The following is a 17058-nucleotide window of genomic DNA, read 5'->3' as shown; positions in this document are numbered from 1 at the left end:
TTACATATATGCCCGTGTGCAATCACCTCCTCTTGAAATAAACACTATGATTGTACGAGCAAATACAGTACATGGCATGTTAGTTTACCTCGTTATCTCCTGATCAGTGTTAAGCGCATTAAATTATACCTCCTAACATTTCGAATAGCCAAAGGGGTATATTTGGGTTGGGTTAGAGGCCTGAGAAGGGCAAATCTCACTGCTCCACTTATCAATAGCTAAATATTAACTATGACTGTGAGATTTATAGGAACTAAAATACATAATTTCGTTTACTGACACTTTTTTTTGCGGTTTCATGCACATTAACGCGACTTTTCAGGACTGTAGAAAGCATTCTGAGCTCCTAGAAAATACACTTTGAAAGAGGAAAGAGGGACAGATGGTTTTGGGTCCAAAAGTAGGCCCAAAAAGTTGTTCCTAAACATTTGTGAGGTCTCCCCTTACATGCCATTACATTTCCTTTATGGAAGCACATAGGGTTAAAACATTAATAAATTTTCAACTTATTTGACCTTTTTTTTTTCCACTCATCTACATTCTATACAAATAAAAATTACCTTGGGGGGCCGATTATCACCATATACAGTTGAAATTCTTTCTGGTGCGCTCTAAAAGAAAGAAAAAAGAAGAAGAATGACTTTTATTGTCCTCATTTTCCATGAAAATTCTGTTTTTTAAAGGGTTTAGGCTTTCAACACTTTTTTAGGAGAGTAACAGCATCTGAATTATACGTTTCCAATTGGTCCCCATTTTGATCATTCGGTCCTTCTATTTTGCATCATGCAGACACATTTTATGCGTTAATTGGGCAAAAGTTGCAAATTAAAAGTAAACTTTCAACTAACAGGGCACCTCTCCATCAAATAAGGTTTCTTAACACACATTGGGACTATGTAGCATGTAAGCATTTTTTTGTTCTTTAAGGAAAAAATAACAATACTATAGAGTACAAATCTACAGTACTTGTTTTTGGCTCCAAATACCAAAACGATACTATGAACCAGATAACTATGTAAAAAAAATGTTATCGGCCATGTGCCCAAATGACATGGATTATGATTTACCGCCAAATAAAAAAAAGACATTAATTGCCATGGAGCAGGTGTGGTTAGCATTTTAAAATTAGAGGATTACCCCACCTTATTCATATAAAAGTCAGACTGGAATCTGAAAGGATTTTTTTTAAAGCAAAACAGAAAAAAACACATTTTAACTTAATCTGTGCAAAGTAATTTCTCCACGAGAAATTCTTTACAGATTAACGTGGAGATTAAGGTAGAAGTATACGGAGGCTTCATCAGACTCTGCGTTCCCCAGAAAGGAACCCTAGTGCCGTATACACTACACGACTTACACAAACACAATTATCACATCTCTTCAGAAACGTTATTTAAATGAGAATCCCAGAATATCATCACCCTTTCTTTTTCAGTACCAAGTCATGCAAAAACCTTTAAAATATTCACATTTATCTAATCCTTGCCTCCCAGCACCTTCTGTTATGTTGGAAAGACTGCAATTCACAGCGTAAAGCCACATTATTGTCTCAGCATGCCACCGAGGGAAGCGTCGTGCCGCTAAAATGATTATTCTGCTTGTGATTTTAAGCTACAAACTCTTCCCAAATGGAAATTAAATGACAACAGAGGAACAGCCAAACACTTTGCACCTCGTTTAATGTAATGCTAGGAGACAGCTTATCATTATTAATATTATTCATATTTATTGATCTATATAGAGCCTACATATTCTGCAGTGATGTACAATGGGATGAACAAGAATGCCCTGGCACAATATGTCACTGTCTTCTAAATAAGATGAGATTCTTCATAAAATTAACACTAATATTTCATCATGTAGATTTCATAATTTGTAATTCACCAACGAGATTGTAAAAAGATACTCAGTCTTAACGATGGAAGGAAAAATGGCTTAAAGCATGTTTAGATTTGTTTCTAAATTGTATTAATCTCTACCAATTCTGCTAGAAAGGTATTACCCTCATATATCAAAAAATACTTTACTAGATTGCAGCTATGTATATAATCCTCTCGTAAGTTTGTAACAGGAAAATAAATATTTAATACGTTGTAAAGGTTTAAAGATCTTTTAAAGGCATAAATGTACACATTAAATATGACAAAGTTGATTCTCAATCTTTGGTTAGATGACAAACTCTACTTTTACTGGGACTCTGCGACTGACAGCTCAATTAGAATCACTGCTGCTCTGTATTCGTAATAAGTGTCGTAGTTATGGGGGACCCTTATCCCCCCCATTGGGTTATTTCTAATGAAGCCCTACTTTAGAATCTAACAGATATATCACAGTGACAAGTGGTTAAAAGGCAGCCTGATACAAATCCAGAAAAACAGAAACATGATGATATAAGACACTGAGATGACATGTCACCATATACCAAATTACACATTATATATATATATATATATATATATATATTTCTGGGGGAAAAACAAGCCTTCTGGCTTGTCTGGTAGATGTGGATGAGTGTTTAATAATGCTTCTACCACCCCTTATATATATATATATATATATATATATTCTTTTCTATATTAGTAATTGTAGTAGGCTGATTTGAGATACATTTTAAACATCAAATACATTGTATCATTTCTTTAGCCGTATTAAGTGGCTCACAAACTGCGCAGCATCTACTGATGGTGTCAGGAAGCTGAGGTTTCCATGACAACGCCATGCTCTCTAATATATACATATTTAACAATGCACTAACATTGTACAGACACATATCTGGCCATCCAGTGCTTTTATGTGTTCTAGTAAGAAATGAGTTTAACTAGCGCAGCGCCAGGTGAAAGAGTGATGCATTACAATGCACATGCTCTAGCCATATATGTGGATGGGAGCGCGTAACTCAATTCGTTGGTACTCAAAGGGTTACATCAGAATTGCATTCCACCCAAATAGGTTAGCAGTTGAAGAAGCTTTATTCCACGGCGTTCATTCCACATGAACAGCAATGTTTATAACAGAGGCTCGACGGATTTCATCGTTTTAGCTTTGTGGAACTAAAAGTAAGATTAACCATTATTAAAGCTTCTTGGCCTAAAATGATTTATTGTGCTATACAGCGCCATCAAATCATAACAATTTGGATTTACAGAAACAAAATGTAAGGAGGGCCCTGGTTAAATACCACCGGTTAGTTGCAAAATCGGCAAAGAACGAATGTATCCTCAAAATATTCAAAGTGATATGGTGTTTTTTATAGGTGTACAATTATATGAAATGGCGTTGTTTTGACAGCTGTGTTCTAAGAATGAAAGGGTAGTAAACATTAAAGACATTAACACAAAAGGGTCACAAATCATTTTAAGGATGGGATTATATACATCACCTACTTCTATAGGCAAATCTCCCTGATGTTGCTATTGGGTGTATGGTCGCCAGGATGGCGCAGCAGCCAATAGCGTACGGCCTTTACAGTAAGGATGCAGTCTGCGGCAGCTCGGGGGAGACAAATTATTCATAAGGTATAGTATTTTTGAATATAGTTAATAAAGGGACAGTTTGATGTCCTTGAAGAATGCACATTAAAGTATTCAGTGCATTCTCAAGCATACAGGAATCCGGAGAGGAGTCGCAGCGTTCTTTGCTAGAGCTGGCTGAGGGAATGTATATCACATGGGGGGAATGTATATCACATGGGGGGATTGTGTTCGACCGAACGCATCTCCAGCGCACAAAATAGCAGAGGGAAGGGGCAAATTATTATTATCCTTCATTCATAAAGCGGCAAAAATGTACGCAGTGCTTCATACAATACATATATTCAAGGGGTATGACAAGACTAGAATTGACAGACTAAGAAAAACCGATACATTAGGTGGAGAGGCGCCTGCATTTAGGGGATTCTGCAGCCTCCCCTCCCCCATGCATTTGTTAAAGGAACACCATGAGTTGTTTGTCATGTTTGTGGGCTGATACACATATGTAAAATTACATACAAACAGTGTGTCTATATGTATATGGACCTTAACAGAGTACAGATATTGTCTGACACTATTTTCTTAGGCTGTTATAATGTCACATATGAGTATCGTATGATGCAATACAGATTCAGTACAGTGATACAACCTACGAAATCAGGCTGCCCCAAAGCCCAATTCAATATAAAATAATTCACATCCAAATAACACATCCAAAGAACAGACATACCATTATACCACCACTCAATGAACGGTGATGGCACAGCCAATAGCCCAAAGCATAAACCTCGCTTAAATGTGCTTTTCCGCATACTCCTGAATTTTAAAAATGTTGTAATTGTAAGCAGAACTTAAAATATAATAGTACTGTTCAATGCCCAAACCCTTCCCAGAAATAATTATTTAATGAAGTGGGATGTGGCTTATTCTTTTGGTCTGGAAACCATACCTGTCATGTGACGGAGAAGCAGGCAGTGATAGGTTGTTAGCTTAGAAACTGAAAAGGCTTCATAGGTGTTTTTACATTGCTCATAGTCTTTAAATCTTCAGGTAGAAGTGTAAAACGACACATCTGCCGAGGTTAAATTACTTAACGTACTAAAAAGTCAGTTAACTAATTGTTTAAGTGGAACGGCACCTTAAAGTATTTGGTTCACTGCAGCCATTGTGCTCTAATGACAGGACATTCAACAGCACTGTATAGCAGGCAGGTACATTTTATTGTACTTGGTGGCCTTATTGGACAAAAAACCCTGATCAAACACCTTGCATTCTATAGAAAACAACACACAGTAACTAAATGAAGGTAGCACTGTGATCCTACAGTAGCCTGTCCAATATAAATACTATTAATATAATAATTGCGTATGATAGTAACGCTAGTAAAGTTTAGATACCATTATCCTTGCGCATTTTAATCTCATACGCCCACCCAACCCCCAGACGTAAGACACTGATGATCTTCGGGTCATTTCAGTTTAGCCCTGGAAACCTTAGCCCACGCCAACAATCCAAGGAAAGAATCTGAGACATTAGAGGTCACCTCCCTTAACCAGTGCACAATCCATATGCCATCATTCTGCTTATTAAGTAATAGAAAGAGGAAAGGGAACACAAAGCATGATAGATTTAAAGGAAACGCAACAGGAGGTTGATTAATTAGCTCAAGGTCGCATAAAAAGCTTGCCGTGCAGGTGGGATTAGAAGTCAAACAGTCTCAGGTTCCACAGCCCTGGGATAACAAAGGCTTTGGAAAGAAAAGGAAAGGTCCCACTTTGCTACACCAGCTGTCAGCCTATAAATCAGGCAGAAAAGTACACAAACCTGGTCTGTTTATTTTTTTGTGTATATGTGTATAACATATATAGATATATATATTTACATATCTTACAAGGATATTTGATATCTGCTAGCAAATTCATCAGACTGATAAACATTTTTTCTGATTTATATAAAAAAAATTAAAGATTGCCTTTCCTATAAAGACAGACACAATGGCAGATGGGCAAATAGACCAGACAAACACCATACACAGATCAAATAGTATTCTTGTTAAAAGTGTGCCAATGGCAAGAGGGTATTCTTGTAGAGATGAACATTTCTCCACAATCAATAAAATTGCCGCCATAACAATTACCCTTATTTACAAATCTAAAGCAGGGTGGGCAACATAAGGCACAGGGGCTCTATGAATTTTCAACATGCCTTCAAGGAACTTTCTAATCCACATTTTTTGTACTTTTTAAGTGAAATCGGTAGGCCTGATTATATGCTTGCAAGTTAAATTTCAGCCAATCACGTGAAAGGCAATGGATTTTCTTTTTCTGCGTTCTAAACTAGGCAACAATTCCCAAAAGGTTGAACTATGATGTACCTATTTAGGGAAAAAAGCACATGTGTAGGTGAGAAGTGCATAGTTTAAAATGGGCTCACCGGCTTAACGATGCATTATAAAAGCCAAACCCTGTAAGCTTTTCTGTTACGATGGCTGGCTTAGTCCTGCTTAATGCATTGTTAAATCTGAGAGAGCCGAAAGGAAGCCACTTCACATATTAAAGTATGCAGTACGAAGGTTCAAGTCATTTTTACAGAGGAAACTCACCAAGACTTCTTTTTCCTAATAGTGAATTCAGTGAGTTAAAATTTAGGTGAATGATCCAACACTCTAATTCAGAGTTTTGTTGAATGAATATCCCTGCCAAATTATTCCCTAGGGAGAGTCCCAAGATATTGCTCTCTCGGGTAATATCTTGTTATCCGAGGGTTCATCCAAGGTTTTTAGGATCCATCGTATTTAGGATTACGATGACATTTCGTCAACCATGCTAGACACGTTTCAACTAGTTTGTTATTGATTTCTAATACGTTGGTAGGTCCCGCAAACAGCAGATGAAACACACATTGTAGATTTTGAGAGCCCCAGATCTGTAGAATAATCCAGTGACATTTGTAAGATGTCTTGGAAGTGCCAACTCATGAAGTTTATCGCCCAACTCTCACTTATTTGCAGCTTGTGCCCTCAGTTCCTGGTTGGCAGCATTTTAGCAGCTGCTTAAATGTTTTGAATCATGGCTCATTTGGCTTGTTCTGAAAATGAACTTGATCAGTAAAATCAACAGATGCTGCATAACTTAAATCTATTCCACATCACGCGTAATTACCACCGACTTTTTTTGGAATCAAATATCCCGATGGAGCATTTTTTGTCTTAAAGAAACTTTGCGTGCCTAGATTTCCAAGCAAACTGATGCTTACAGAAAAACAAAAGGCCTGAATAGTAGAAATCATAGGGACAACAGAGAAGCACCTGTGATATGCAGCTAATCGGGATGAATGTTCGTTTTAGCCTTAGGCAATAATGAAAGAAACATGCCCACCGAGCTTCCTGCAAACAAAGCATGAATTATATTCATTCCTGCTCATCGTGCCAATTGGTCCTTAAGCTAGTTAGTCCTTAGAATAGACTCTGATTACAAATCCTAAACATAGACAATATTCACCAGAATATTACCAGTAAGCTAAAACAATTTATCATTTGAAAAAAAACGTAATTTCTCAGACGCGGTCTATGCAAAGGTCATCGGACTTCCAAACAGAGGGGGGCTGGCAAGAGGACAGGGGGTCAACTGCACCCTTGGGTTAATCAGATTTATTGATTTGGGGCTTCTACCTAAAGCGTTGTTGTGTGTTTCACTTGCAATTTTGCATATAGTCGCTAGGGCATGTGAAGTACCTTGCTTACCAAATGCGTTCTGAGCTGCGTTATCGCTGGGTTACCTGGCTGGTCTTGCCCCTGGGTTTGCAGCCCTCCCTTTGTCCCAAAATAGACAGGCTGCTAGACCTGCTCTGCACTACATTAAACGTAATACAAGCCCTTTTCAACTCCCCTCCCCCATGTCAATCTCTATACCTTCAGTGTAGCTCATGTTATTACTTGTCATTAGATAACAAATGCCCCTTTTCACCGCTGACTTTTGTGTCTGCGGCAGATTTCGTCAGACTTTCCTTTACCTGTACAACCCATGCCCTGTCCTTCTCCCTCCCACCAACATCACAGTTGCCCAACTTTCTCCTAATCAGTCTTGTGCTCGCTTTTCCTTGTCGGATCATCATTCATCTCACTTTACTCCAACGTGAAATAAATGTGATTTTTTTTTAATATTGGACTGCATAGTGATTCTTGTTGTGATAGATCCATACTTCTGACAAATGTTCTCCGTGTATTTATTCAAAGTGACGTGTGCTTTGTGGCCAGACACAGTGCTAGGGGCTAAGGATCTGAGTAATACGTTATTCTGCACAGCTGAACACAGAGCCATGAAAAGGGGTTTTTTTTACAAGAAATTTCAAAAGCGTGTTTAATAAGTTCAGACAGGGCTTAGCAGGATGACAGAGCAACACATGCCAGATGATATGTGCTTCAAGTGTCTGCTCCCTCTGTTTAGGTCTAAACAAAGGTTTGATTTTAGTTTTCCCTAATTTTTTTCCCAAAATAGCCTCAGAATCAATTTCCACCCAAATATAGTATTCAAATAACAGAGCATCAAATAAATAAAAATGGGTGTTTTTCAAACAGGATGTTAATGTATTTCTTTACTCAAATATATGGTGCATGCATATAGAAAAAGAAGTTTGCCTAGTAGCTCCATTTGCAAATGATTTAGCTTCTGTTTATGATGCAGATTTAATCACTTAAAAGTATAATAAAATGAAATGATCAATCCTTTGCTGATGGTACCAGACTAGGGAAAGAGGAATTTGGTATCTACATAATTTTATAAATGGATGTTTAATTGCAGCAGTATCACATTGATAAAATTCTTGCAATTAAACACCCATTTGTCATATATATATATATATATATATACATACACAGACATAATGTATATATTTCAAACACTGGTAAAATAGTAGATCTTACCCTTAAAAAATGTTATCAATATATATTTAAGGCAACTGTGCATATAGAACATTTTCACGTGAGATTGGTTGGCGAGTTCAGTTCATTAATGATCTGAAGTCTAGAGGTTTTGGTGGCCAGGGCTGCGTCATTCATAGAGGGCAATTCCACCTCCTTACTAGTTTCAAGTTAAAGGAACCTGCCACCTAAGGGCTAGTTGTTCTGAAGATATGCATGGCATGCCTTGCTACATTACAATGTTGTAGAGCTTTTTAGAGCACTAAAAACATACTGAAACATCTGCAGTTAAAAAAAGTTTAAGGCAGTTCAAAATTAAGTTCTCAATAACCTTATAAGTGTCTTAACCTTATTGCATCTGCCATTTCTAACATCATTAACACTTAGCATGTGTGATAACGGCGGCTATGGTGCAATTCTCGGAATTCTAAACAATCATTCTTATACGTTTATATATATATATATATATATATATATATATATATATATATATATATATATACACATACATATATATATACACAGGATATCATGTCCTGTATCTTCTAGACGATCCTTCCAAATCCCACCTAATTCGGTAACTGATCATTCCTCGAGGCTGAGTTAATAAATGTCTGCTGTAAAATTTTATTCCTAAATACAAATATTTTTCTTTAACCTTTGTTATCTATCGACATATCGACATATGACGCACTTTTAGTTGCTGTGAACAGACTGTAACTAAATGGTCTGTATATTACTACATTGGTTATGAGTATTAATGTTGTCATTGTTTGTAGACATGTTGTACTTTTTTCAATACAGACTAGCTGAACATCAACAGTTTTTAGATGACGTGATCATTTCCTTGAAATATCAGACATGTAAACAGGAGGCATTAACTATTAAAGCAGCAGTTACAAGCGCTGATTCACTGATACAACATAAAGGTAGGAAACATTAATCAAGGATTTTGCAACAGGTAGTGTAAAAATGGAAAGGTGAATTATAATAAGCAAGCCTGGCATATGATCCATAAAATCTCCTCCTTACCTTTATGAATTTAGGGCACTATAGGCTAACTACTTGCCGTCACTGGCAAAAGTACTCAGCCTATTCGTGAAGTCTAGAACTTTAGCCCCCATAATGCCAAACCTTAGGGGTTTATTTACCAAAGAATAAGTTTGTATAGGAAATGTGCCAGTGCCGGTCCTTTATAACGCACAATGAAGACAGTGTGTTAAGACCCCTAATCTCCAGTGAGCTCCACTAGTGAATAAACCACAGTGCTAGAGCTGAACTTCACTCGGTGAATCTATATTTGCCACGAGTTGCTTTCAGCCATGCAGAACCCCAGATGACTATCACCAGGGCTTAACTTGGAGGGATGTGTTCTTCTGAACATTTCTGCTCGCCAAAACACATACTCACCGCCAGTCATTTCCAGCACTGGTTTGTGTGAAGAAGACCCCCTGTACGCATTCACAGAAAAATCTCCCATTTACTTCAACGGGATTGGCTGGATCAAGCATTCTTCATTGGTGGGGCAGCAGGGGACTTTTGGCAACTCAGGGCATGTTGACTGAAAAATGGTCCATCAAATGATTTGCATAGTTTGCCAGAAGAAATAAAATCTGGAATGTAAATAACATTTCTGTATAAACCTGTCCAGGATAAAGCTTTTGATTATTCTTTATTTTAAAGGTCCAATGACCCTTTTAAAGACATAATCCTTAAACTTTACTAATGTAGGGAAAACACTAGTAAACCAAACTGAACAGTGCTGAATCATCCAATAAAATGTTATTATATTTAATTTATATAGCTCCACAATGTACGCAGTGCTTCATCCTTACATTGATCCAAGTCTTGCCTGGAGGGACAGAACACATGATTTACCGGTAATAGTGTCATGCACAATTCATATTTTTATCGAGTGTCTGTTAACACCATTAATACTAACATTCCGCTTGGTATAGTTAGAGACTTTGATTATGTGAAATTGGGTTGTATTTTTCATATAATGTCCTGAGTGTCATCACATACCTCAAAATTCATACTCGCGAAACTGAAGGTGCTATTCCACAGACAAAGCTTTAGCTACGCTTATGTTAAGCAAATTATGATTCTTTCCATCTGAAGAAGAGAGTTCTGAGGTCCCAAAAGTATCTGCGTTTTTCTTCTGTTTTCCCCAATAAAACATACCAAACTCTCTCTGCCATATGCGCTCTTCTACACAGCTACCAGCGCGCTCCTCTACACAGCTACCCGCGCGCTCCTCTACACTGCTACCCGCGCGCTCCTCTACACTGCTACCCGCGCGCTCCTCTACACTACTACCCGCGCGCTCCTCTACACTGCTACCCGCGCGCTCCTCTACACAGCTACCCGCATGCTCCTCTACACTGCTATCTACGCGCTCCTCTACACAGCTACCCGCACGCTCCTCTACACTACTACCCGCGCACTCTACACAGCTACCTGCGCGCTCCTCTACACAGCTACCCGCGCGCTCCTATACACAGCTACCCGCACGCTCCTCTACACTACTACCCGCGCACTCTACACAGCTACCTGCGCGCTCCTCTACACTACTACCCGCGCGCTCCTCTACACAGCTACCCGCGCGCTCCTATACACAGCTACCCGCACGCTCCTCTACACTACTACCCGCGCACTCTACACAGCTACCTGCGCGCTCCTCTACACTACTACCCGCGCGCTCCTCTACACAGCTACCCGCATGCTCCTCTACACTGCTATCTACGCGCTCCTCTACACAGCTACCCGCACGCTCCTCTACACTACTACCCGCGCACTCTACACAGCTACCTGCGCGCTCCTCTACACAGCTACCCGCGCGCTCCTATACACAGCTACCCGCACGCTCCTCTACACTACTACCCGCGCACTCTACACAGCTACCTGCGCGCTCCTCTACACTACTACCCGCGCGCTCCTCTACACAGCTACCCGCGCGCTCCTATACACAGCTACCCGCACGCTCCTCTACACTACTACCCGCGCACTCTACACAGCTACCTGCGCGCTCCTCTACACTACTACCCGCGCGCTCCTCTACACAGCTACCCGCGCGCTCCTATACACAGCTACCCGCGCGCTCCTCTACACAGCTACCCGCGCGCTCCTCTACACAGCTACCCGCGCGCTCCTCTACACAGCTACCCGCGCGCTCCTCTACACTACTACCCGCGCACTCTACACTACTACCCGCGCGCTCCTCTACACAGCTACCCGCGCGCTCCTCTACACAGCTACCCGCGCGCTCCTCTACACAGCTACCCGCGCGCTCCTCTACACGGCTACCTTCACAAGAAATAGGCAATGCCACAAAGTAACAATCACAGGTGCGTCTAATAAATATCACACATCTGGATTAACAGCTGGCTTTCAAAATCTATACACACCCTCCATCTATCAGATTACCTAAAACTACCAAATGGCAAAACACAGATAAAGCGAGAAGGTGCGTATCCATTTACTGCCACTCAATGACAGATGGCACCGCTTGCACGTGAAAGGTACCAACGTTATATGCAAGATTCCGAAGGTGTTTTATCTTCCTCCTGACTTGTCTTACTATTGTTACAGTCCTATCCGGTCCAATTTTCTGACAAGCGACGTGTAAAGTGGACAGGTACGAACAAAAGGAAAGTCAGCAGCCTCCTCGTTTTCAGTGTATAGCGTCGATGTCTTTGTGATTTCAAAACAAATAGCATTTCCTCATTAAGCTTGTGCTGAATCTGTCTTCTTGAGGTTTCATTGCCAACAGACAACTGCTAAGAGTTAATTCATGAGTGTTCAATGCCTGAGCATGTGCACAGCCCATGACATTAATTGATGTGCTTATGGCACAAACACATTATGATGAGTTATTGCTTTCGGTTAATTTAATAGCACTCCCCACATGATTGTGATGACAGGAAGCTCTGTTAAAATGGCATGTAATATGGTTATGTAATAAGAAGATCTGGACCATGCAAAGTCCCCCAATGAACAAGGCTTTCTGTCTACTGCTATAAGTACGAGCATTCTTTACAGAGACCGGATCCCATCGAATCTCAGCTCTGGAATGACTTAAAGGTGAAATTAAAGGTTCAAAATAAAAGTACAGCTCCCTTCACTTGAGGAAAAAAACAGACAGTACATTATACATTATAGTTGTAATTATTTAGTATATGGAACATTTGACTTCTGATTTTGTGCAAGAAAAACCCCATTCCAAGCAAAATCACCTAATATTGGCATAGAAACACCCCTGTAGCCAATTGCTTTCATATAAGTAACACTAATGTGTTTTTAAGCTGAAATAATTGCATTCTTTTAAAAAGTCAATGTCTGCAGAGCATTTGAGGAGCTTAGCAATCATAACTCAAAATACAGAATGATGGAAGTGACTCTCATGGTGAAAAATGTTCTTGATTAAGCAATAAGCACTGTCTTTCAAGATGTTATTCTCCAGCTCCGCCGCTCACTATACAATATTAGATTTCATTCAAAGGATCCTGAATTGCCTTAGATGAGTCATTGTGTTTACATCCCGCAATATGAAGCTTCGCCGTCATCAGCTCTCTACAACGTACTTAGCCATAAAAATAAGACATTAATCTCTTGAGAGTTTATACTATAGCACCTCGCTACCGACTTGCCCAAAAGTGCAGGCGGAGGCTTCTAGTACAAATTACAACTTGTGCATTGTCACTTACACAAGAATGCGCACATTATTTAAAGTGAACCGTATTCACATATAAAACCCCCCAAAATGTGCTATCACTGGTTTGCGTAAGCCTTTTCTGCAATAAATAAAAATACTCTGTTTCATATAAATGCTGGCTTGCGCTTAATAGCACGCGTCACATATAATTGGTAGACTTAAAGCGTCATTATACGCACGTTGAAATATATGATAGCTGATTGGTCCCTTTACATTTTTGGGTGGTTATCCCCTTTGCAGATGCATGGAGGGACTCGGCATCCCCTAGCTCATAGTCTTGCATAAGATGTGTCTCGGCTACTTGCCCCCACATTATATACTCACCGTCAGCTCCAGTACCTGCAAGTGTCCTCCGGAAGAGATCACAGTGAGGGAGTGGAGCTGCAGCTTCTCCTAAAGGTAAGTTATACAATTCAGTGCTGCTTTTGCATACAAAAAATTTAATTTCAGGAGCCAACAAATGTTTTACGCATCTGCCAGCAACCTATTTGGCGTTCTGACTCTGCATAAGCCCGTGGAGGCTTCATATGTGCAGTATCAATATTGGGGTCTGAAATATGAGGTGCTCTGTGATTTTGTGATCATTGAGACCTCCAAAGATCCATCAAAGCTTCAAATCTGCAATATATTCCCAAATGGGACTCCATTCAGGAGCTCAATTTAAGGAAACTCCAAACATAAAAAAGAGCATCTAGTAAAGCCCCGGACCTGGCGTCTCACGTGAGCCGTTATTTCCGGGCCAGTGCGCTAGTGTGAGGTGCATCGGCTGCTGGCCTAAGAGCGTTAGGGCCAATTTTAAACCCCAAGTCCTGAAAGCATTATTGGGTTGGTGTTATCTTTGATTTAAAGCATTAGCAATTAGCTACAAGCATGTCACATAAGCAATCAGTTCTGTAAGTTTAGAGGCCTCATTGTACAATAAAGGTATAAATAAAATAATTATTAAAAGTTTTCGGGGAAATATTTGTAACAGTGCTAAGAATTAGGTTTCTAAAAGTCATCTTGTTACAAAATGGTCACATTTATTAGAGCAGGTGTTACCTATTTTATAGACGTCTCTATAAAGTATAATAAATACTAGGGAATGTGCCGTGAAAAGTCACAGACTCAAAGCTATACACTTTTGAGTTTTGTATTAGTGATACTACATGGAAAAAGAATTACATTTATCTTACAGGAGATCAGCAGTCATTATGAATTTGTCGGCATTAACATAATCCACTAAGCTGTTTTATTTTTTGGTGTTGCTTTCCATTTCCTTTATTCCACGTTTACCTTTAACCCTCCTAATATAACCCGCTTTCACAAGCAATACATTTTGTAAATCAAATATTTTGTAACAGAATACATAATACTATAACTTCATCATTTTAGTGTCTTTGAAGCACTTTTGGGGGGGGGGGTTCAATGCATAACATACATTTAGAAATACGAAATGGATTTTGCCATTATATATACTGTATATAATATGCAATTACATTAGTTTTTTTATTGGCTCATATAGAACTCATGAATCATTTGTCTAAATAATTTCTTGATGTTTTCCAACAAATGACCTGTAATGTCAATGTCTAATGAGACAAATACCCCTAACACGGAACACTATATAATGGCAATATTTCCCCTTAGATGTATTTAATACCATAGACACAATCAGAATTACTACAAGGGACAAAATACTTATTGGAAACATGATGGACTCATCACAGATATCAAAATCCAGATCCTCAGACAACTGGAATTTGAGCCCTTCTTTGATTTGGACCAAATAAATAATGCTCCTAGTATAAGTCCTGAAACTTTTTACTAGAAATATCCTTCTTTACACGTACCCTCCGCTGAGTTCCATCAACCAAGTAGTGTTACACAGCACAGGGATAGTAGTTTCAAATGCAGTAGTATAGCTACATACAGCCCTGAGCTCCGTAAATCAGCCCCCTTGAAGTATATATATTTTTTATACCACCTGAATACGCACCTATAGAGGTGTAAATGCTAGATAGGGAAAAATGTGTTACAATTGTGATGAATCCTTATAATTACCTTACACATGAATGACACCAACAATGAAACCAGTATATCACCTGCTGAAACGATCTAGCGACAGCAATCACCACTTGGCGTATGTGTAGTAGTGATAAACCACGGCTTAATAATATGCATTTTGTAAAATTGCACGTGAAAGGGTAGATTGTAAACGGAGCAGAAATGTATTTTATATTATGCCAACTGACCGCGAAGTTATAAACAGAGACAAAATTATTTATGCCCATGGATGATATCTATGAAATTACATAACGGCCAGACATTTTTAGTTCAGCACCTTGGAAGTCACTCTTGACCAGGAGCCGTGAAGCCCAGTATTCACTTGCCCAACTAAGAAACAGAGGCAAAGGTGGGTTTTAAACTTAAAAACATTCTGTAAACACATAGTGAACCAAACCCAGGGCAGCCCACCCTAGACGTACTTGATATCTGAAAAGAACTGAAGACAAGTTACGCAACAGATAATGATTCATAAGTGATATTCCACAGTATCTACCATTCAACATATATATGTTATATGGTATATTCTGTGGAATCATTTTATGGATCATTATCTGTAGTACACCTTGTTTTTAGTTCTTTTCTAACAAGGATGAGAGAAATTTGTTAACTTGATACAGCAGGTAGGGTGATTTGAGGTGCAGCAATCTTTATATTTTAGTACTTGATATCTTGCACATGTGTATGCTATATGGGCTTCGCAGGGACACAACCCACCGGGTAAGCCCACACCAAGCCCTCTAGGCTGTTCACCCGAGGTGGTTGCTCAAACACAACTGCTCCCCCCATGCCTCACTTAACTATCTCCACACTCATCACCTACAAAAAAAAAAGAGACGGGTGGGAAAGCAATTGCATGCGTGCTACACCTGTAAATAAAACGACAGTGTCTCTGCCGAAAATATAGGGCCTCATGTGATGTATGTGAAGAGGACCGCTGACAACCAAACAAATAAAAAATAATCACCCTCACTCCATCCTGGGTTAAATTCACCACTTATCTTTTCCAACTTATTCCGAAAAGAGAACAGAGACTTATAGACCAAATACAGGCCAAAGATAAGCGCTTTCTAAACTTTTATGTCTGCAGCACAAGGATTATTCATGACGATTTTTGTCACTTTGAGTACAAGAATGAAAAGGAATGAAAAATAAGATTTCTTGAGTTCTGTTTTAGAGCACTGATGTGTATTCGATAATTTAGTGTAAGCAAGAATGTAGGAATTCTTGTTTTTTTTACATACACACAAAGGCTATGTCAATCATGCTGAGTGGATTGTCAAGGTTTTCAAATTCAATGTAAAATTCTTGACTTCTAGTATTATAATTTGGTTTTATGATGTTGCTGCAGTCAAAGGCTTAGTTCAGTGTAGGTTATAAATAGTTCTCAAAACATAATATTGTCTTCTTTTAAGGATCACATTCCTAAAACGGTACATTGATGTCCAGAAGGGAAGCAGAGAACGTTGCAGAATACAGATGACAAAATACGTTTTTGCCATATGTTCCTAGTATACACAATTAAACAAATTACTGTGTGCAAGGCACCAATTTTATGCAAATTTCTTCAGAATACACATTCTGATAGTATCTAATACTGGCTTCCACCAGTTCGTTTGTGCTGTTCAAATCTGAAATTGCCAAAGGAACTGCATTTCTTAGCATTTTGGGCAGATGATATAGGTATATAGGTATAGGTATATAGGTTTCTTCTCTGTGTAGTAGATGCGTCCCTGTGTGGAATGAGATGTCTGTTACGGATCTTTATTAGCAATGTGTAGATGTATAATTTAGACTGTCTGGATGACAATGGTAGAAGCCTCCCTTTACTATCACCTACACAAACTCCTACATGTCTTTTATCTACACGCAAACACTAAGAATACAAATAGATTTAACACCAAAAAAAA

General features: G+C 39.0%; 1 protein-coding gene across 1 annotated transcript in view; it reads right to left on the bottom strand.

The window, feature by feature from the left end:
• Positions 1-17058, bottom strand: part of LOC149300845 (rap guanine nucleotide exchange factor 5-like) — a 37488-nt gene that overhangs the window by 10522 nt on the left and 9908 nt on the right. The window contains exon 2 of the mRNA XM_089484882.1: positions 561-611. Coding sequence (XP_089341008.1) covers positions 561-611 — 51 coding nt within the window. The remainder of the gene's footprint in view (positions 1-560; positions 612-17058) is intronic.

Source organism: Sceloporus occidentalis, unplaced genomic scaffold (genome assembly GCF_023333645.1).
Source record: "Sceloporus occidentalis isolate IW3139 unplaced genomic scaffold, rSceOcc1.0.p SCAF_23, whole genome shotgun sequence".
In the NCBI taxonomy this organism is placed as follows: domain Eukaryota; kingdom Metazoa; phylum Chordata; class Lepidosauria; order Squamata; family Phrynosomatidae; genus Sceloporus; species Sceloporus occidentalis.
This window is presented reverse-complemented; position numbering and strand designations above follow the sequence as displayed.